Source organism: Pezoporus flaviventris, unplaced genomic scaffold (genome assembly GCF_033815535.1).
Source record: "Pezoporus flaviventris isolate CSIRO_AGI_PZ_B2104156 unplaced genomic scaffold, CSIRO_AGI_Pfla_v1 ptg000040l, whole genome shotgun sequence".
NCBI lineage: Eukaryota > Metazoa > Chordata > Aves > Psittaciformes > Psittacidae > Pezoporus > Pezoporus flaviventris.
Window position 1 is genome coordinate 7,374,803 of NW_026892588.1, and position 23,808 is coordinate 7,398,610.

Here is a 23,808-nt window from a genome sequence, read left to right on the forward strand (position 1 = left end):
TAGTCAATGCCCAGATATGATACTACTTTCTTAAACCTATTAAGTTTTCTTTTTGCCTTTTTGGAGTTCTAAGAGTTTTTACATCTTGTTAATGGTTTTGCATAGCTTCCCAATTTTTGTTGATAGAAAGACCTGACTGTGTTTCAGGAGTTTTGGTACAATGAGTTCTGTAAATTTTTTTGTTTGCCTTTTGTTTTTTGGTGTTTGTTTTCACAGGTTGCATATCTCACCCTGGTTATGTTTGACCTTTTTAGTTTAATGTGTGGCTTTGTGGCTTTTTGTGAGAAGAGTCAATGGGAGGTCTTGACTGGCTGCTTCTATATGATAGATTATTTTATAACTTCTCATGACTTCAGATTACTATACTCTGTGAACTGACTAGTCTTAACTCTTTTTCCATTGTGTTTTCATAATTGGAACTTTTTCTCTACCTCAATTTTCTTTTGCGTATTGTAGATCTGTTTCTAGAAGTCTATTTGAAAAGAGGTGATCAAAATTCAAAACACTGCAATGAGAATATACCATTAGGTTTCATAAAGGCATTTTCATTTTTCTCAACATCTTCTGGCTTTGTAGTTTAAGATTTTGTTTTCTTTTTAGACCACTGAGGAGACAGTTTTGCTAGCCTTTCTGAAATGATGCTTAGAACCTCCCTGAGTGGGTTAAATCTCTTTTGCTTTCATTCTGAGTCAGTTTGTGAAAATTCAAAAGACATCCAGAGACAGATGAAAGTTTTAGAATGACAAATTTAACAAGTGTCAGATTTAGATGATACACTTATGAGAGAAACATTGACAAAATCTGAAGATAAATTGCTGTGTTGTCATGCTATGCCTTATACACAAACATATGTCAGCTTTTCAGATGTTTTGCTTCAAAGAAGGACAGTTAAACAGACTGTAGAAGTTACAGTGATAATAGATGCAGAATTAATCAGTTGAATTAATAAATAGAAGACAGTATCTGTATTTATCTCTTGATGTTTTGGTTATTGTCACTGTAAATCAGCAGAGCTGGTTGAAATTTTCTGAGCTTATTTCTGTCATTAATGATTTAACTATTTTTCCCCTGAAATGCTGCCCTGTACATGCTCAAGTAGTTTTCTGCATCTTCACATATTTTACTTTTATGTCCTATCACTTAATTTTTCTTTGACTTGAAATCCTCCATGCCCTCTCTTTTCTGCTAGTATTCTAAAGAAGTCTGTGCAGCCTTAAACACAAGGCCTTATGAAACCCTTATTCACAAGGGCTATAAAATTTATGCATGTATTTTCTGACAGCTCCATTTGTGAGGACATATATGGTGTTCTTTTCTTTGGTGGCTGATGTGGAGGTCTCCCCTTTCTACCTCTTCTGGCATCTCAGCTGCATTCCTATGCCTTATTTCCAGGCACAGCACTTTTTTACTTATCTGGTGGCGCCCTTCCTCTAGATGGAAGGGTTTACATATGGAAATAGCTCAATAAGCATGACTAAGACATGTTTTTAGTAGACAAAGTGAGAAGCTGTCTGTCCCGTAATTCCCACTTTCATTGTACAGTTTATTCTGTGGCTCTTACAATTTTTGCAGAGGTCCTCAGGATTGATAAAACAGTATCAGTCTGTCCAGAACTTACTACAGAACTGTAGTCTGCTTTATAGTTTAAATCAGCAGAATTAACAGTTGATTTCTATTGTTGGACTGTAATTTTTCCAAGTCTGTCCAATTATATTAAGTATTTTCAGGCAAATGTTTACTGTTTCCACAGACTACTGAATATTTCAATTAGTTGAGCCTCCAGTAATGGGTCTAGAATCTGAAAATATTTTGAATATTTTAAACCCAGTCAGGTAATTCGTTCACTCACTTCCCCCCCTTTCTTGCCCTCCCCCTACTCCCGGAGGGACGGAGAGGAGAATCGAAAAGAATGCAACTCCCACGGGTTGAGATAAGAACAGTTTAGTAACTAAGGTATAACACAAATCACTACTGCTACCACCAATGATAATAATGATAAAGGAAATAACAAGGGAAGAGAATACAACACCTCAGCGCCAGCCGACCGATAACTCGCCCCCCTCAGCCCGACCAAGCACCGACCGATACCTCCTCCAACCCTGCAGACCCCCAGCCCTTCCGGCTAACTCCCAGTTACATCCTGGGCATGACGTGCTGTGGTATGGAATACCTCTTTGGTCAGTTTGGGTCAGGTGTCCTGTCTCTGCTTCCTCCTGGCTTCCCCTCCTCCCTGGCAGAGCATGAGGCTCACAAAGTCCTTGGCCAAACCAAAACATCTCTATCAGCTCTGTTCCCGAGCTGAAAGTCAAAACAGAGCACTGCACCAGCTACCAAGAAGGAGAAACATGACTGCTACTGCTGAACCCAGGACACATGCCAAACCCACAAAATTTTCTTCTTTATATTGCTGTTCCTAGGGAATGTTAGAAGCATCTCTCATTGGGGAGTAAATGGGTTAGAAAAACATTAACTGGGCATTTTAATAGTAATTTTTACTTCCCTTATGCATGGTTTTCTCCTTTGGATAATTCTATTTGAAAAAGTGCTACATTTCCTTGGGTGGAAAAGAAATCTCTTCAACTGTGTGATGAACTTGAAAGTAAATGCTATCATATGAATGGGTCAAATTTAGATTTGCTTTCATATGATAATACTGATATTGTTTCATATGATAATGTTGCCCAATAATATAGTTCATGCTGTTTATGTAATAATTGCTTGCTACAGCACATTAGGGATTATTTATAAAAAGCATGTATTTTTGACAGATGAAACGAAACCAGCAGCTTTCACTGTTTACCTTTTTGCTGGCTAGATCAATAGTTGCAAAATTGCTGGCTCTCCTTCAAGCCTATCACGTCATCAAGTAAAAGTTCAAATCCCGGAATATTCATTGGAGTTATGACACTTTTTATTTAACCTCAACAAAGGTTGTGCTATGTTGCGTAACTCACCATCCTTGCTCAACCTGAACGAAAGTCACTTTGGGGGCTTGATATTTTTTGCAAAGTCCTATACTATGGTACTTCTATGTCATGATTTGCTTTTGTTCTGATTATGCAGTAACTGGCTAAATGACTGTGAAAGAGCAGGTAGTCCCACAGCTCCTTCAAAGTGGCTTGCTTTATAGTTCCTGCATTTTAAATATTTTGAATTTTCTTTTAAGATAGGAAGGTGAGTAGTTCACTACAGATTCTTTTTATTTACTCTCCATTTAGTTAGCATGTAAATCCAGCTGCTCTGTTGCATCCCTGAGGAGCACCTTATTCCCATTTTCCGATCTGTGTTCCCTCACTTATTGAGGCCAGCTGTTGCTCCTGTTGCTTTTATAGTAAAATATAATTATCCAAATGTGACCCAATGGTATTATGGCCTCAGTGAATAAACAAAAACCATAAAAATTTTGCTGAACTGTGGCAGTAAAAGTAGCTTGCTGTCAGAACTGAGAACTCAATAATTTCACTGGCGCATTGGTGATGAGCAGGAACTTGAATTAAAATTGTCATGTGTAAAATATTTGTTGGTGGATATCCTCAGACATCCATTTTTTCCCTAAAAATAGAAATAAGGTTTGGTTTTTTTTCCTCTTGTATAAGATTTGAAAAGAAGATCTCTCCTGAAGAAGCAATTCACATAATTCAGTAAGGAATATCCTGAAATACAGGAATATTTAAACTGTAATGAAATAACAATATAAGCCTAAGTTTTACTTTTTGAATAGACTTTCATGTGCAAACAGAGCTAATGTGTATTTTTCCCGTTTCTGATGCATTTGTTAATAGCAAAATCACAAATGACATTTTGGTCCATCAGTTACCAAAGTTTGGGGCTTTTTCCCACCCCCTTCCCCCCTTTTAATGAATTTTATATTATGCAAGTTAGCAGGTATTTTTATTAGCTGCCTGTGTAGTGATTTATTAAATCCAATTATTGTGAACTAATCCATTAGTTTCCTAATTATTTATTATGAGAAGTTTTGGGATGCTTCAGTCAACAAATCAGATTCATTTCTTCCCACTGGAGGATGGAATGACACTTCCTTTTAATTTTTTGGATAAGAGATCTGCTGCACTAAATATAGGCCATTAAAAAAAAAAAAAAGCACAAGTAAGGGAACAAGAAACCCAGACCCAACAGAAAACCCCACAGATTTGAAGGTTTGCCCGCCTTCAAATACTTCCGTAAATGATTTCCCTTCGTGTCTAGTCATTTATAATGCTGAGAAGAAACATTCAGAGAGGTGCTTTTATTCAGATTTTGGCAAAAATTCTGGAAGCCATGTCAAATTGCCAAAGTAAATATCAAAATTATATTGAATGTGAGCAGCATTTAGGCAATTAATTCCCTCAGGCTCCTTAAGAAGCCTCAGTACTGCATCTCCTCCTTTGGGGCTGGCTTATTTTTCTTCTTTGCTCACTATACAAATGCTAATTAATACCTTTGGAAAGGTTGTGATCATAAAAGTGTTTTCTGTGGATGACATGATGATGTGTCTTTGGCGCGCTGTATGAGAGAGGCAACGGTGATTGAAAGCGTACGTGAGAAGAGAGCTCTGCCAGTGGTAAACAGGCTGTGCTTCCCCAGACCAGCCCAGAGTCCTCAGCTAGCGTGCTCGGTCTTGGCATGCCTTATCATCTTTGCATAAAATTCTAAAAGCCAGGGTTTTTTTTTTCCCCACACTTTGATGCAGTTTTTATTATTTATTTATTTACTTATCTATTTTTGAAGTAGAACAAAATCTACTTGTAGTTAAAGCATTTTACTTCATTTACTCTAAATATGGTTTACTGCTTATAAGATATTACAGTAAAAGTTTTCAAATCTGATGATGTACAGACTAGGCGTGTGCAGTTTGTGCTTTGCCTCAGCAGCATGCACAAGTGCTGGAGCGCACACAGGTAAATACAGCTGTGTTTGCTTTGAAAAGGCACAGAACCAAGTCTAGTGTACACCCAAATACTATTACCAGATTAGACATTCAAAGAAAAATGGACAAAATACTCATTTTGCGTCTTTTGTGATGTGTAGTGGTGTATGTGTGCAAAAGTGCTATTGTCTTGATGGAGTCCTGATTGCCCACAGGACTGTATAATTTTCCCCTTGTTTTTAAATAGTACAAGCGAATTCAAGCGAAAGAGGCAGATGTAACACCAATGGCTTCAGAGTTTGTGGTATACTAATGCAATGCTGAACTGCTCTTAAAAAATGTAGAAAATTTTGAGGCTAAAGGTATACTTGTTATCTTGATCTACGTTGGCATGCTGTGAAGAGATTCAAGAGTAGGTGTGAGCTCAACTTGCAGTGAACAGCGATAGGTTTTGAATTCCCAACAAGTCAGTATTTAAAAAGTACTTTGGAAAAGTTGTAGAAATTCGTGAAGTTCGGATTGCTGTGCCGCTTCTGGAAAGTGCAGCATTAGCTGGCAGCAAGGAGCCTTCCTGGCCAGCTCAGCACAGGACCGATGGGCGGGGAGGAGAGCAGAGCAGGGCACAGCAGGGTTTGCACAACAGCCCCGGGCGGCCGGGGCGGCTGCAGGTATCAGGTAGCGTTAAGAAGGCAGTAGTGTTTCTGTAACTCAGCACGACACGCACTGAGATTGCTAGATAAACAGCGCACGATTTACAATCACCAATAATGCCAATTTTCACTTATGTTTCAGAACACGGGAACCTGAAACACGAGGTAAGGATTTTTTTTTTCCCTTTGCATATAATGTTCATTTTGTCAGTGACATAAGAACTCATTTATATTGTGCATGTGCTGTTGAAGCAGGTATGTTTTTCTTTTGTGTTCAACAACAGATTTCTTTAGGGTGGTGGCAAATAGAAATTGTCTAAAAACCAGTGGATTCATAATGAAATAAAAATGTATTCTGTTCAAAGTGCGAGTCAGTTTTCGGTTGGTATGGCTTAGTGCTGAGAGCACTGGAAGGGGTAGAGATGAGGTGTTTTTTTAAAGTTACAGGTAAAAAACATACACTGGCATCTAGATATGTACTGTTCCTAGACCAAATGTGGTAGTAGAGTTAAAAGTAGCCTCTCATTTTCCTTTTTAAATACTAGTGAGTCCTGCTGGAATACTAGTGTGCCAATCTTTGCCATGCCAGACTGCGGGGTGATGGAATATCAGCAGGGCAGTGTTTGCCTCTTCATCTAAAAAGACTTTAGTTGTTTTAAAGCTATCCATTGAGTGATTATGGAGTTTCTAGAATCTGGAGAGAATGGTAAAATGGGCACTGTACAGAGAAGCTACCATGGTGCACATAGTGTACCTTACAGTCAGGCCAAAAAGGCTGTAAGCTACCCTGGGATGTTTTCTCCTCTGGTGCCTTTCCACTGTAGTACAGAAGGGCATGGCAGCTGGGTTTTGTCTGCCGCCTCTGATAAAGGAGAGGCTGCGCTTCAAAAGTAACATATGATAGTTTCCAGTGTCTATTTTAGATCAGTAGTTCATGGTAATAAGCTGTTTACTTAAATGACATGCTGCTTACGAACAACATATGAGTGTGTATGTTACTTCTCTCCATAAGCGTCTGTATTTGATGCTATCACTAAAAACAGGTGATGGAATCGGAAGGATGTTATTGCTGACATGACTGGTGCAGGGGGATTCGTGGGCAGGGCTGACCACATCTGTGCTCGGTGATGCTTGAGCTGTTTTGGTGTCACTGTGACCCCTGGCACCCTCTGGCAAGCTCCTTGGCCACAGGCCTCCAGGGGAAGGGTGAGGTGGCTCAGGAGGAGCTCTGGGTCAACAGAGGGCTGCACGGGCACCACAGACCGTGCCCAAGGTGCTGCTGCCTGCCTGCTCTCCTCATGGCTCCCTTAGCTGTGTGTCCCACCTGGTGCTACCTGTCCTTTCATGCTTGTGCCTAGAAATACCTGCTATTTTAGAGTTCTTAGGGCACTCTAAAATACAGAAGCTACAGCCTAACTCTCAGCAGTACTGCAGCTGATGGGCAGAGCTGGGATCCATAAACAGATTGCTTACTTATTCTTGTGGAAGAGGTTGCCAGACTTACTAAAGCTAACTGTGGTGAGCATACTGTGGCTGGAAGAAAAGAATATATATACTGGTTGTATTTAATCTGTCTTCCTCCTTGGCTTCTAGCCCCCGAGCTTGATTTGTAAATTTTTTTTTTGTGAGGAAAAAAATGGCTTCCTTTCTAGACCTATTGATTTGCAATTGACTATTGAGTTGATCTAAAACATCGGGATTGTTTCCATTTTTGCCAAGACTTGTATAAATGCCTGCTTTAATTCTCTCTGTGCAGAAGGAAACCTGAGTGTAGATTTGGCTCTATCTCTGCCTATTTAGTTTTCATACTAGTAATGCACTTAAATCTGCTGCTACTGCAGTAACATTTGAGGGTATTTAGCATATTTTCATACAGCGTGAGAATTATTTCTATCTGGTCCTTTGGTGCATATGATTTATGTTGTCACAGAATTAGTATATTATTTTTTCCATTTCAATTAAACATTTTTGTATCTTCCTTCATGAGTGCATTTCCTATGCCTGCCCCTTTCCTTCTCCCATGCAATTCTGTGGTTACTCACCACTACACCAATCCTTATCAGCAATACAGCCTACATATAAAATTAAATATCTAGGATACAAATGAGCCTTTTGTTTTTATTCACCAATATTACCTTCATTGTAGTGGCAGTTTTATATTTTTCTTCTTTCCACTTCAGATGAAAAAAGTTACATCCTTTCTTAAATTAGGATTGTGGGGGACAGGGAGAGTGTGTCCAGAGACTTGGGAGTTTGAAAGCTGCTTTTGTACCAAGCTTTTGATTTTGCCAGCTTGCTACAGCGTTTGGTTGTGCCTCAGGTTACTGCTTTCTGGCTTGCCTCGGTGTGTGTCCTGCACCGGCTTATATCAACTGCAAGTAAATCAGAGCAACCTAATTGTTCCCTTTGTTATGCAACATGCTTTTCTCTGCATGGCTTGATTAAAAAATAAATGCATGAATCTTCATGCAAGCTACCAGTTAAAACAAGTTTGCAAAACCAGATCAGTAGTTCACAGAGATGTGTTATTTCACATTTAAATTTTCAGGGATCCATACTAAGTGACTTGGAGTATATAATACATTAAAAAAGAAAGTCTCAGTCTTGTAGGAGAGTTTCTGATTTCACACAGTTTTGGTTTATCCAAAGGAGTTACTTTAAGTACTTGCCCAGAAAAAGTTAAGAATGCCATAGGAAGTTTTAGCTACCTGAAGTACAAAGTAGGAAGAGTGAAAGTTTTGACCTTATCAGAGCAGCTTACATTGCTTTAATACTTAAGTGTTTGTGGACATTACCTGGGGCAGGTAGTGCTAAGCTCTGTATTTTTCCTCTATCCTATCCGTAAATGATTAAAAATAATTTTGTTCTTGATATCAAAAGACATGGTTCTATGAGCAGACCTTCTATGGACTAAGAATCATTTGAGTCTAGCATCAGAAAAAATTGCATATATGAAAAACCTACATTATAAAGAATATTTTTCAAAGGATGATCTTTCTACAAGATAAAGATAATTGTGGTGGTGTTTGGGGGGAAATAAGAAAACCAGCTCTGCCTAGCAGACTGTGGGAATGTCAGGAGTGCAGTGTGCCTACATGAAAACATGTTTATTCATTATCCTCCATTTGTGTTTTTGTTCTGCAGAAACGAGCAAATGGAATTAGAAGAAATTCTAGGCACGTGGACCCAGGTTTGTGTCATGGCTTTTTACAAGTTAAACATTAAGTAAAAAGAGTGAGAAAGCTTTAATTGACTTTAGCAAGTTACATTGTGAATGCTATTGTAATCTGTGAAATGCTGAGAACTGTGTTGCTAAAATTGTGAAGGTCTAAAGCGACTGTACTGGTTGTGATTTCAAAGGTAAGGTCAGCTGGTTGAACTCTTATTTATTCATTTTTTAATCAGTGAACTTGAACAACCAGGCTTTTTATTTAAAAGAAATAACTAATGACGAAAAGCCGACAGTTGCTCATAAAGCTTCAGTTCTTATCTGCAAAGTTGTTGGTACTCTCAACCCTCTTAACTGTAGTGGTGTTAAGTGCTTAGCTGTATTGAGCAGAAGTTGCTCTTCTAAAAGGCCAAAATAAAGCAATTGCAGTTTTAGGTAGAATTTCAAAGTGATTTTATTCTTTTTGTTAGTTTGTAATAGACGCTTTTGTGGAATCATGGTAACAGCAGCCCTTGAGAAAATTAAATGCTTGTGTACAGGCTGTGTACTCAAGTGGGGGAACATTTTCTCTGGAGACCTATTGTATTTCTGTATAAAATACTCCATGGTTTTCAGTGTAACTGTGATGATTTTAGTGTAATTTTTTGCAGTAATTACATTTCTGTCCTTTGTTTCTTGTATAGTTTAATTACTGAAGATTTGTTATGCAGATATGTAGAATAAAATTCAGCTGTGGATTATTAAATATTTCTAGATGTGAACACCTGAGAATAGTTGGAGTCAAACATTAAACAGAATGGCAGCTCTGTACACCACATTACAGCCTGGCAGAGCTAAGCACTTTTCAAAAAGTAGGAATGCTGGTTGTGCCACTAGCATTACAGCTGCCTTGGCTCTGAAAGTCTGAATGTTGTAACTAGCTGAAGCAGACCACACCTTCCTTACTCACGTACCTTTGACATGTTTTGGAACACGTATTGTCATTTAGTTGCCTGTAGCAAAAAAAATTTCTTCATGATGCTTCTAAATTGTTCTGTGTGTTGTTGGCTGAAGGCATAAAAGAAAAAAGAAAAAAAAAGCGCCCTTTAACTCTGAAAATTAATACGGTCAGAGTGGAAAACATCAAGAATGTCGATTAAATAATGCAGAAAAGGATGACAACAGTCCGAGGGGACTGTTGTGATTTCTTCCCAATCAATGGTATATGTTGCAGTGGTTACGTGTGCTTGCAAAATAGCTCTTACAGGTCTAGATCTTTAAACATCGCTGTCTCATGTAAACTCCTAGAAGGCTAAGAAATTCAGCTTTGAGAACCATTTGAGTATACTGGCAGTTTTACTTGCTGTTTAAGTCTGAAAGAAGTATATACGTACCTTTATATACAATGATACTTTAAAATTAGGTTTTATTGAAGACTAAGTACCATTCAAATCACCAGAGTCATTGAATTAAATAGATTTATAAGAGCCATATGTAAACAGTGCTTAAAATATGTTTCTGCTCCCTCCCCACCCCGTGCATTTACAGTTCTTTGAGGAGGTAGGGTATTCTTACTGAATAAAAGTCTTGGTCCCCATTGTATTTTTGAAAACCAGTAGAAATGCAGAAGATGTTTGTTATGTTTAGGTACCTTTATTGGAGATAGTTTTGCAGAAGACTGTTTATAGAATTCCTTCGGACAATTTGAATTTTTTAAATCAGTAAATAATAATAAAAAAGATGTTGCATAAGAACATGCTCCATACATACACTTTGCCAGTTTTCAAATTAAATGAGCTTTCTCATTTGCATTTTGTTATCATATGCATTCTCAGTCCTGCTTCATCTTGGTGGAGATAACTTTTTAAAAACATGAATGTCTTCAGTAAACACTTGCCATCTCCTATGCATTTTCTAAGTAACATTGTTCATCAGATTGCATATTGCCTTGGGAGATGGAAGATGCTATCCAGAGAGCAGCACTTGCAAAAAATCAGTTATTTCAAGCATATATTACTGCACTGAGTTTTTCAAGAACAGTGGCATATAAATCTCTGGAAATCCTAGCACCATTGTGCTCTTTTTGCTGGAGAGATAGTCACTGTCAGAGATAGCATTCAAATTTTAACTGGGCTATGTGTGTGCTGTTTGCTGTGTGGTTTGTTTTTTTTGGTTTTGATTTTTGTGGTGCTTTGTTTTTAAAAGGAGAAAAAGAAATTCGCTGCTCAGATTAGTTTGTCTTTAGGAGGTATAATATGCTGCTGCTACCTTGTTGCATGTTATGGTGCTAGTTATGGTACTAGTTTAGGAAAGCAAGCAATTGCTGTGAATCATCAACCAGCACCTACATTGTCTAAATACTGATGGAGTTTGATATAAGCAATAAATACAATTATTTTCACAATCTGAATCATGGTCTGTGATTTTGGGCTCCCAGTGTTTTAGCACAAACTTTTCAAATTCATGTTCTGATTTGTCTCTTTCTGGTTTTGTCTTTTTTAGTAAACAATAATGAATGTGGTAGGCATAGCATAGTCAAATTGATGTGTTGTGCTTTTCTTTTTGTGCTTGTTAGAGCCAAATTCAACTTTTACTAATACAGCTTAAAACTGAATGAAAAGATTATTTAAGTTTGAGAAGTACTGCAAGTGGAAGGATGCTTTAAACAAAACAATGTGAGAATACTGGATTAAAATATCTCTTGCTGGCTGCTGGTAAAACTTACTGATGGAGGATCGTTTCTAGCTGAAGTACCCTAAAAGCAATAAGTTGTTCATGGCTGTTTCATTTGTTTCTCTTTGAAGTTTGATTAAAAGTTTTGACTTTAATAGTTCCCTCCTCAATATTTGCTTTGTGCTGAATTAAAAGGAAGGGTAGAAAGAAAACTGATTAGTGGATGTTGAGGCAGAGAAATTCCTGGGAAATGAAGCTGTCCAGAGAAATACATGCAGAAACTGTACAAAAAGAAACGTTTGTGGAAAGTGTGCAAGAACAAATTGGAAATCCAAAAAATACGTGACTGTCTTTTCTGTATGCTGGGCACTGTGACTTCAGCCTGCATATTCCAGTTGTAGAAACCCTCCTGAGTTCATCTGTAAGTTTCAGGGGAGAGAGGTTTTACATAACATTTCTTTGGCTTAATCTGCAGATACAAGCCATTAAGAGAATGAACCTGTAAATGCATTTGCACCTAGACAGCCAGGAAAAATTTGGTCTACAGTTTGCATTTTACTGTAGACTAACATGATTCTGCTTAAAAGTATTTGAGAAATGATTAGATTGGTGTCACTTTTTGCCTAGAATAGGCATATGGAATGACAATCATAAAACATTTTATTTCTTGGGTAAGGCATGTCATGAAAATATGCATGTGTTTAATATTAAGGATATGATTTGCACTATTGACTTAAATGACAAATTCATGGGTATATTCATAAGCATAAATTAAGGCTTTGTTTTCTTGAGAAGGATGATGCAATCCAACTTCTAAATTGTATAAGCCTTTAATATTTTTAATAAAAACATTTTTAATGCATTTTAATAAGACTAAAAATTTTCTTTCGCAGCTGTTGGAATAATACAGTGTATGTTTGCTGTCTACTTATTTTTTTTAATGGTATGAAGTGTCTAAATGTGATAGATTCACAGCTTAGTGTTTTTAAAACTAGTTTTACCCCAAACGCTTTTGCTACTATAAACGTTGGAACTTTAATCTCATAAAGTGTGAAAGTGTATTTCATATCACAAGGATAAACTTGATAAGAATAGAAAACTAGAAGCCTTATATTCAAGATTCATTGCAGATTAAACTCAAAATGTGATCTGTGAAGAACGTCACTGGGCATGTTCTGACTTCTTAACTAGCTGATTTCTTTATAAACATGGATTAAAGCTTAGAAAACCCTAGTTCTGAATGTGTATGCAATATAGTAGCTTGTGCAAAGCTGCTTTTCAGTCTGGGGGTTCAAAGTTCAGATAGGTTTAAAAAGGGGTGTTTGTATTTCTGGTTGATGTCTGGTCCATACTTGGTTTGTGAAGCAACCCTGTAGTGTAGATTTTATGCAGATTATTAAAAAGAAAATAAAAACAGGTGAAGGGAATAACTGGCTCATGGCCTCAAATATAGCTTTTTAAAAACAATCTGTGCAAGAACATGTACAGCATTGAAGTTAGATTTGTTTAATTAGACATAGTGGGAAATGAGCTACTGTGTGCTTCATATTTTGTTGAAATTGGATTGTGGAATCTTTTAACCAGGTCTTGTCATTGGTGTATATGTATTTGATTAATAAGAAGTGAAATGATTGTCAGATGTTTGTGTAGCAATGGTCATGATTGCATCTCATCTTCGTATTAAAAAATTAGGGGATAGTGGAATATTGGCAGTTTAAATTTCCTTTTAACTTAAGAATAAGGTATATTAGACTGTGAGGTATTTCAGCAAATTCTGACACAGTGTGCTCTGTGATATGGAAGTCTAACTCTGATTTCCATTTCTGTGCCACTGTTAACCATATGCCCAGCCAAAAGCGAAGTCTGGTCCGAATTCAAGTGCTGGGATAGCCTAACGTGCATGTAATGCTTTGCCAAGCATGTAGTTGTTATAGATAAAACTACTGTCTAACTGAGAGTTTGAATTGTGTGTCTCGTTTTATGAACTCTCCAGGCAAGTTGTTGGTAGTCTTGAGTGACTTTTGTCTGTCTTGTTCAGCCCAGTATAGACAATATCCAATTTCATGGATAAGAAAAGATAACCTCTGCAAGATGCAGCCTCATGCTGAAAATCTGGTATTCAGCAATTTATTTCTCCATTTCAGCAGTGGGGGCAGTTACCTGTGAATCTAGCTGCATCTCTGGTGGTCCACTGCTAACTGCCTGTCAGTATCATTGTTAAGAACAAGAATTTATCTTGGCTGTAAACCACAGAAAAAGGTCTACCAAAAATAAATATCCAGCACTAAACAAGACCCCTGTACTTAGTTTTCTGATGAGAAGGGAGGAGATGACTGACATGACATATCTCCTTATTGTGATTATCTTCTTCAAGATGGATTAGACCAAACTAGCATTTTTTTTTGCTTTAGTAAAGGAGTTTCTGTGTATAGAATCAAGAAATATATTGATAAATGTTTTGCTGAGGTGTGTGTTAGTGTTATTTAATTATTTTTCCTGTCAATATAATGTAGGAGTGAATAGCAATCCCTTTTTAATAGTTCTTGTCTTTCCGTTCAGACTGAGTAGAGCAAACCATTAGAGGCCATTTGTTTCTGCATCTTTCCTCAGGATTTTGCTCAGAGTCTTGCAGGCTTATTTCTTTGTTAAGTATCTGTGAAAATCTTCTGGGGGAGTTGACGTGACAGCATGATCTGATATACTAAAGTATATATATGACATTCTTTTCAGCTTAAGATACAGTTTGCACTGAGCATAACCATGGGTTTTAATGGCTGGTCAAAATGGATGTATACATGAAGGAGCAGCTGGCTGAAAATAAAATCGGGGAAAGCCTGAAGGAATATGGGAGGAAAGAGAAATATTGAACAAAACTTTCTCTAGCAAAGAGTTTGACAAGGTTGAGGTCTTTCCTACTGCTCACTGGTATGGGCTACCCAAATAGCATTCATACTAGTAAAGTATCCATCACATCCTGTAACTGACCAGGAGACTTGGAGATGTGCTGCATGCAGACAAATCAGAATGACCTGCTCATTTATGTCCTTCTCATTTAGTTTTTGCAATTTCCTACTACAGATAAAAATACATCCCATGGCTTAAAAAACACAGCCTGTATGGTTTGAAAAGAAAAAGAGAAAAATTGCAATTTTAGAGACCTGAAGGACTCAAATGTCTACTTATCTAGGAAGTAAATTGCATCTAATAATTAATAATCATAAGAAAGTATATATAGTTTTGTGTGTTTTCCCCAGAGGCAATTTTGTAAATTTTGTGGATCATTAGATTTGCTAAGTATCTAAAGACTTCTCTGTATGGTAATATATTAAGCTACAGAACAGAGAATGAGCTTTGATTATACATACGTATATATATATGTATGTATACTTAAGATTAACTTTTGTGTGGGTTTTATTGGGTTATGGATGCTTATTCCTTTTCTATGCAGCATCTGAGCACTTTGTTTAAGCTGCATATGAAGTATACAGTGCACGTCTCTAGGAATCTCTGTGAACCAGGTGATTTGCAGGGAAGAACTGGTTTAACAGGCAGCTAGGAGCACTCTTGCTGCAAAAGGAAGGTTCCTTAGCAGGATAGAGGCAGTACTGCTTGCTGACGTGCTGTATAATTGTGAGCATTCTGGAGTTCTTCAGGGACTCAGATAGCAGCTGTAACATGACCAGTTACAGCTGGTTACAAAACCTACAGTATTGATAGATGTGTTTTGACATGTTTTACAGCATGTGGCTGGAATGGTGCTGGGGTTTGAGATGAGTCAGTGAACTTTTTCGTGGTCACCAGATTCTCAGGAGTTAATGGGACAGCTTCTTCTGGGTAGACTTCAGCTGCAGTGCATTCAGAGATACACTGGCCTAATTTGTGACATCAAATTAATGTATCTCACGCATTTATTAAAACTACATATTACTTTCAGGATCTGTTTTTTTATTAATTTTAGTTTTGTTTTTTTTTTTACTACTGTGCTAATGCTGTGTGCTGAGCTGTTGTTGCTTCCCAAAATACTGAATTCATCTTTGTTGTGTTACAAGAAAGAACATGTCTAATGTTTTGCACCGAGAAATTTTCCACTAATGCATTTCTGGAAGGCAAAGCACAGTTTTGTCTTCCAATGAAGTATTTCAGGTGCAGTTTAATGATTTTTGTTTGGGTTGTTATACTTTAAATTAAAATTATTTTTACATTCCTGTTGGGGAGATGTATTTTGGAAGGTGCCTGTCCCTTTGGCATCTCAGCAACGAGCTAACATTCAGAGAAGAGCGTAGCCTTTAGGCTTTTTTTTTTTTTTAATTAAACATCAGAAGACCCAGGTGCCAAAGGGTGAAATATATTTATTTTGTCAAACTCTTTCATCCTTGTCTGGTTGGATTGCAAGATTAGTTCGTAGTTGAAGTAATTTAGGCTCTTTTGTCTTATTGGATGTGTTTTTGGGAGTGTCTTTATATCTTGAGCAACTAATATTTTATTTTTCTCTGAGAGAAACAGTGGTGTTTAATACATGCTCAGCGTCTATTAGCATAATTTTTAAAGAGAGGTGATTTAAAAAACCTACAGTATCTTTTTCTGCATAAAAACATTCTCAGCATGGACTGTTCTAAACAAAACATTATTGTATACCTATGAGGAAGTTGGCAGGCAGAAAAATAGAAGTACAATTGGACAAAATGAGCACACAAGTATGATCATAGAATCATAGAATAATTAGGGTTGGAAAGCACCTTAAGATTAACTAGTTCCAACCCCCCTGCCATGGGCAGGGACACCTCACACTAAACCATCTCACCCAAGGCTTAGTCCAACCTGGCCTTGAACACTGCCAGGGATGGAGCATTCACAACCTCCCTGGGCAACCTATTCCAGTGCCTCACCACCCTAACAGGAAAGAATTTCCTCCTTATATCCAATCTAAACTTCCCCTGTTTAAGTTTTAACCGGTTGCCCCTTGTCCTGTCACTACAGTCCCTAATGAAGAGTCCCTCTCCAGCATCCCTATAGGCCCCCTTCAGATACTGGAAGGCCGCTATTTGTTTTGCATTTTACACATGCACAATATAGTACACCACTATTAAATAAATATTATACAAACTATTATAAAAAAGGAAAAAAAAAGAAGAAAAATGTGGCAACTGAGGCATGGACTCCAGTTGTGGTGCAACCAAAATCATTTATTGAGCGAACTTACAGGCTTTTTATAGACTTCTACCTAGCGGTTAGTAATTGCTAGTATCTTAGTTTCTTTTCTGTACTTTTCGCAACATCGCTTTTCCAGCCAATGACATTACTGATCATGCACCTTTTCAACCAGTTGCATTACTGTCCACATGCCTTTGCTTGAACAGCTTATTTGTACCCAGATGTATAAGTACATTTTTCTGTTGCCGCTTTCTGCTGCATTATTCCTTTACATTTTCCTTGAACACACACTCTTTTGTCCTGTGAGCCCGCACTGGGGACTTTCATTAGCTCCTGGGAAAGTCCCAGGTACAACATCTCATCTTTGTCTTCAGTAACTTCTTTGTTTCAGTATCTACAGTTCTCAGAGATTATCACAGTGTTTTAACTTCAATTCCTCTTGACTCTCATGGTTTGCAGCTGATGAGGGTCAGGATGTTCGTGCTCTCGTTCAGGACTGCTGGCGCAGCTTCTTGTGCAGCATTTCCCACAGAAAAGCATGTGCAGAAATCATATAGGCCAAAGTTGCCTTTAGTTGTCATACTATTTTGCTAAAGTTTATTGGGACTTACAGTTCTCTTACTAATCTTCAAGAGTATTACATTTTTTATCTATTTTCATACTTGATTTTAATCTTCAGGGTACTGTCATGCTCAGAAGGTAAACCAAAGATAATAATGCTATGAATGATTAAATATAGTAAAAAAGTTACTGAATTTTAACAGTACTCTAAACTGTATGGTTTCTTTTTTTGTGGTTTACTCGTTTAACTAAATCAGTATTTGATCACTACTTCAAAGTAATTCTCACACAAAGAATTTGGAAAACATTGGAAAACTGAAATTAGCCATCCCATGGGAGAAAAAAAGACTGCTGAAAATTCACAGAAGAGAAGCTCCCAGAACTGCTTCTGCCTGAGGATGGTTTTACAACTTGGTGAAAGGGGCCAGAGGCAAGAGCCTGAGAAACTGATGCTGCTTTTCAGGAAAGTTTTTAATCTGCTTGCCTCTTTTTGCTTCCCAGAGAAGGGAATAACGAGGCTGAGTTAGGCTGTAGGCTAAGCTAGCTCACGAACTCTTCTTCAACAGTAGCCAATTGAATGGATGCTTAGGGATGGAATATGGGGTAAGAATATGTTGTGGTACTTCCCCGCTATCTTGTGTTGTTTTTTTTTCTTGGCTCATAATTTGTCTTCCACATGTTTGTACTGCCATTTTTTGAAGCAGTCTAAAATCTGGGCATTCACAACATTGTATAATTGCTACTTTCATTATTAGTTGTGTGTTTATCAAGTACTTCTTTTTGTTTGTTTTAAACCTGCTGCCTACTACCCTCACACCTCCTTTTTTTTTGTAATTGAGACAGTGAATAATAAAGAAATAATGAATACTTTCTCTGGTCACTATCTCTATGCTACTTATGACTTGTCTCTGTCATATCACTCCAGTGATCTCTCTTCTAGCCTGAAGAGCCATTATTTGAAAGTAGTGGGGTTTTTAAAGAAACAGTTTACCACCTTCTGCAAAACTTAATCCACCTTTACCCCACTTCAATACAGTTTATTAATGTTTTGAACAATGAAAGTCCAAGCATTGATTCCTTGGGATGACCCTTTTGAAAAATACCTTCAATTCGAAAAAATATTGCTGTTTCAACCTTTTACTTCATGTCCTTTTTCTGCTTATTTCTCGGGGGAGCCTTTGCCTCTCATACTGTGAACTCCGGGAGAGCCTCATCATGAGTCCTGTTAAAATTGTTTTGCTAATCCTTATTAATGCATAATCTTGATTCTCATGTTGATTTTCTACTGTAAAGAATTCAAAACAGTGCCCCCAGTTTTCCTTTAAAAGTATTTTTAGTCTTTACATTATATTTCTCTATATATTTGCAAATTCTGTTTTTATAGTAGGCTTTACCAGCCTAACTTGTGGAGATGTCCTATATCTCTGTTGGGATGTCTGCTGATTACAGCTGAGTTGCTTTAAAACATTGCTTTGACACTTAACCTCGTATTTCTATGGTACTTAGGCTGTTTTTCTTGCAGTTCATAATTAAACAACTCGGCAATTTCATATTAGAATTTATTTAATGTTTAGTCTTTCCAAGAAGTGACAGCATAAAAATTGATCTGATTGATTTTCATCAGAATCAACTCATTCAACCCAGTTGTTTTGACCTTTCAAGGTTTATCTGGTGAGAAAAAAGGTATTGTAACTTTGTAAGGGATAGAAAGGATTCAGAGAAAGCGCTTGAGTTCAGCCCTCGTTGCTGCTCTTTGCTGACCTGCAAATAAACAGAAGACTTGTTCAGTCTTGCTCTTCTCATAACTTGTATTTCTTAAGCTTTAGTGTGTAACAGGGAATTAAATAGTAACTTGATTATCTGATACCTTGAGATCGTGCCTCGGGTCCACTAACATTAGAAGCTATTCTTTAACCAGTACATTTGGAATAAAAGATGTGGGGAGAGGAGAAAGCATGAGGCACTATATCTTTTGGTTCAGATGATAAAGCAACATGTTTACTCTTCTTGGATTTTTTCCTTATTTGGTTTTGACAGTGACAAGTCACGTGAAATATGATACAGCAGCAAAAGTATGCATGTATGGATCACAGCTTTCCTCCCAGAATAGCATCCTCCCCTGCCAGTATCAGCCTTCTTGCAAAGTAGCAATGATCATTTTAGTAAGTGGAATTCACTTAATGCCGCTACATCTTCTATGATTTAAATTTTTTTCTGGTTTTTCCTCCTTTTTTTTTTTTTTTTTTGTAAGTCTGCTCTGTAATTTTTCCACTTTCCCTTTTTTGCTTGATTGTGGGGAGAAGATAAACAAGAAAAAGAGTTATGAGGCTTAATGATGGAGACTTAAATCTCTGACTGCTTTTGTGCATTGTGTGATGGTTTTGTTATTTGTCCATTTCTGGTGGTATTGATTTAAATCCTGCTCTGATTATTGTTTTAAATCTCAGGCATCTGAAAAACATTGAATGATCAAATGAGATCAAAGAGCTGATACTGGGATTTAAGTGCATAAGGGGTATTCTTTGTCAAGGCAGTATTTCTGGGAGAAAGAACCAACTCCAGGTGTTCTGCTGATGTCAGTTTGATCTCTGGTCATTCTTTGAGGCAACTAGTTGTTGCCACAAGGTGCTTTTTCCCACCCAGGGGTCCCTTCCCTGCTCTTTCTGTTGAATCTAGCAATCATCCAGTTGCAGGGCTAAATAGCTTCAATAAGATAACGGAGAGCTGGTCATGGGAGGCGGCCCTGGTGGCAACAATGGGGAAATAAGTGGTTTTCTTTCTGATTGGGTTGCTGAACCAGCTCAGTCCTGAGGCTGCACAGTTAGTGTGGGTGTGACACAATACATGCATCTTGGGTTAAACAGAACATCAACCCATATGCTTTATTGCTTTCAGGTATGGTTTATGTCCTAACAAATTACCCACTGCTTGCCGGAGTAGTGTGTTATCCACATTCAGACTGGAAATGAAAAATAAAAGAACTTTCACTATTGCAAAGATGAATATATGAGGGTTTTTCTCTGGGGAAAGGGAAGATACAAAAAGGTTTTAAGATGGAGCCTGACTGTTCTGGTAGGACTGACAACAGGGTACGGTACTTAATTCCCACTGTTATTGTCTGTGATAATTTACCAATAACTTCTTGATTTTGCAGCAAAGATCAAGTGATCAGGGATGCTTTTATTGCATGTTTTCATTTTTTTTCTTTAAAACAACATCTTTTTCCTGCTTATTATTTCTCATGTGATCCATCTTTAAATTAAGGATTTATATGTAATCATAGGAAATCAAGCTGTTTAATTTTTAAACAATGAAAAGAATTTGTACTAAAAATTTAAAATATTTTTCTTTCATAAAATGGAGGGGAGTTTCTGGAAAATTTAGTGCATCTGTATGTGTCGTGGTTTAAAACCAGGCAGAGGGCTCAATCACTCACTCCCCCCCTTCTTTCCCTCCCCCTACTCCCAGAGGGATGGAGAGGAGAATCAAAAAGAATGCAACTCCCACGGGTTGAGATAAGAACAGTTTAGTAACTAAGGTATAACACAAATCACTGCTGCTACCACCAATAATAACAATGATAAAGGAAATAGCAAGGGAAGAGAATACAACACCTCACCACCAGCCAACTGATAACTTGCCCCCCCCCCTCCCCCCCGACCAAGCACCCACCGATATCTCCTCCAACCCTGCAGTCCCAGCCCTTCCGGCTAACTCCCAGTTACATCCGGGCCATGACGTGCTGTGGTATGGAATCCCTCTTTGGTCAGTTTGGGTCAGGTGTCCTGTCTCTGCTTCCTCCCAGCTTCCCCTCCTCCCTGGCAGAGCATGAGGCTCACAAAGTCCTTGGCCAAACCAAAACATCATTGTTACCAGCTCTGTTCCCGAGCCGAAAGTCAAAACCTGCACTGCACCAGCTACCAAGAAGGAGAAAAATGACTGCTACTGCTGAACACAGGACAGTATGGTACATAATTTTTGCTATGCCAGTCTTCCTAGAAAAGAAAGGGTAACTTCTAAATGAAGACGGTGAGATCGGATAATATGTGTGATGGTCCCTTCCAACCCAAACCATTCTATGATTCTAGAATACGTACATTTATATACCCAGGGGATACTTAAAATGTGATCTGAATATCTGTGTATATCAACTGAATGAGGCTAGGGATACTACAAATGCATGAAAAAATTGAAAGGACTTATGCCTTTTGGATTTCCTACACATTATTGTCATAGATTGCCGATGCTTCAGATGTACAAAGTATGCCGTATAAAAACAAGCAAACAAAGAAAAAAAAATAAAATTGCACAACTCTATATTTAGGGGTAAATGACTTTACATTGTGGTAACAGTGAAATATGTACTTATCCTTTTTCTTTTTTAACACAAATATTTTGTAATGAAAGTAAGTTTTGTTCTCTTTTTCAGAAGACAAAAAAGTTATTCATTATAACATATACAAACCAGAAAACAGTATTCATACTTTTTGTTTGCAGATTTGTTTCAGTCAAGGCAAGTGTCTTTTCATTGCTTAATATAATGGTGTAATTCTTGGCCACGTTTATCTATGATGCTTCCATGCAAAGGAGGTCTATATGGCCTGAATTTTTTTTGCATGTAGGTTAAGAACTGTCAGTTGGGAAGTAAAAGAGGTATCTGCAGTAACAAATGGAGAGGTCACAGTAAAGAAAAATTGCTTGAAAAGGAAGATCACAAGAGCATTTAACTTGAAAAGCTGAAGAATTATGTAACATTGCAAAGAGGGTGCATGCAAGCAAGATTATTCTCTCATTTTCTGGAACCTGCCTGCTTTGCTAGGCATCAGCCACTTCACCTTCGCATTATGTAACAATTTAAAATTCCTCCCTTGTCACAGGATTTGTTTCCCCTAAGTAGCAAAAATGGAAAGTAACTATTTATTTTAGAGGCAGATGCTATTGGTCAATACTAAGCACAAAAGAAATTGCATGAAAGAATTTAATTTTAATTTTTACAATGGTTGATGAATAAAATCTCAGCACATTTTCAGCAATGTATGTTTTAAAATTTTGAAACATGAAACATTCTAGGTGGCATAAGTGTTTTTATGGGTTATATTGTGCAGTTACCATTTGGCTGTACATTATTATTATTTTAATGTACAGTATGTGTGTTAAAGTGTTCAGTGTGTTCAGTAGGATGACTAATTCCATTTGTGCTGAATAGACTTGTTAAAAGGTGGGGCTGCCTTCTGTCATGCCATGCTTTCAGGCAGGCTGCAGGTAAGGTTGGGACAATCATATTCTTACTGCAGTATATTTCTTTTTCAGAAAGAACAAAGTTTATGTTTGTTTATACTTATCAAGTTATTTTTGACATTATATAATCTGTGAATGCTCAACAGCAGAAAAATATCTAGGTCCTCGACAAGATTCATACAAGGTTTCACAAGTAGTAAATTCAAGTGCTCTTGTTTTCCAGCTTTTTCCTCTTAGTGCTTGCTGCAGAAGCATCCCTGGGCAGACAGAAGGTAGTATTAAAAATATAGCTCAAAGTAATTAATTCTGTGGAATAGTGGATTTTTATCTTCCAAGATTCATCCCTGTTTTTCAGGGTCTTTTGCTGCATGTAATCTACTACTGTCTGGACACACCTTCATAGCTCATCTGTAGTATCTGCCCAGTCAGTGTAAGTTGTTAGCTCCTCAGGGCAGGTACTTGTTTGAACAAATAGACTTTTTCGAATGCCATGGCACCACATTAAAAGATGTAATAATTAATACAGGTTAATTTTCATACCGTGTGCTATTATAAAAAGGCAACACCTCATGTACTACACTATTTAATTCATATAAGCAGAATTCTAGTTTGCTCAATTTTAAAGAAAATAATGATGCTTCTTCTTTTTGAGGTAACATTATTTTTAAAATTTATATTCCCAGTTCACCTAATAGACAAAATTGAAATGATGAGAATTCACTACTTTGTCAAAATAAATGAAAACTGTGTTTTTGAAACCTAATTATCTTTATTCACATAATAAGACATTCAGCACTCAGCAATTTCTAACATTTGTTCCAAGTGCTGATATTCTTCTCAGTCTAGAATATTCCAAAATCCTTTCTCTTATAATAATAGCTGCCTATGTCACTGCAAGTAAGGACTAGTTGCTTGAATAAGTATTTGAAGTTAAAATTGCACAGAACACAAGAGCTTGTCTTTAGTACTTTTTTGGAGGAAGACATGCTAAGAAAGGGAAACCAAGGTCTGTCTGCAAAAGAAAAATAGTTTTCACTGTACTTTATCACAAAAACTGTGTGACTGACCATTGTAGTCAGTGACCTTCCTGGCTGTTTTCTGCTTTTTTCAGCACAGTGCTAGAGAGGGCCCTCTTCTTTGAGAGAGGACAAACTGCAGACACCAAAGTTTTAAATGCCAAGTACCTGGTTTTGAGTATAAGTGCTAAGACATTATATTGGAATTGCATGTTTAAGTTCTAGTATTTTAAACATCCTTTCTTGCATTTGCAGTCCAGTTTTCCACCTAGGGCATGTCCAAGTTTTTAAAATAAATGTGCTAGTTTCTGTGTCACGTTTAAAAAAAACAAAATTGACAGTGCAGCTGGAGCTTGTGGTACTTGATCTTTCTAGTGTTTTTTGACTTTCTGAAAATGGGTTCCTTTATTGCTGCAGTTACATATGGATGTACAAACTCAAGTATGTGTATTTTAAGAGAAGACTCCAGTGTTTGAATGATGGCTAGGACAGCTTCTGAAAACA

The 23,808-nt window shown here is 37.3% G+C and overlaps 1 protein-coding gene across 3 annotated transcripts in view; it reads left to right on the forward strand.

The window, feature by feature from the left end:
- VAV3 (vav guanine nucleotide exchange factor 3) overlaps positions 1-23,808 on the forward strand; it is a 165,293-nt gene that overhangs the window by 107,028 nt on the left and 34,457 nt on the right. For 2 of the 3 annotated variants that reach the window (XM_061465174.1, XM_061465176.1), the window contains exons 18-19: positions 5,660-5,682; positions 8,662-8,707. The exons of the other annotated variant lie outside the window; for it this stretch is intronic. In XM_061465174.1, coding sequence (XP_061321158.1) covers positions 5,660-5,682; positions 8,662-8,707 — 69 coding nt within the window. The remainder of the gene's footprint in view (positions 1-5,659; positions 5,683-8,661; positions 8,708-23,808) is intronic. 3 annotated transcript variants of the gene reach the window in all.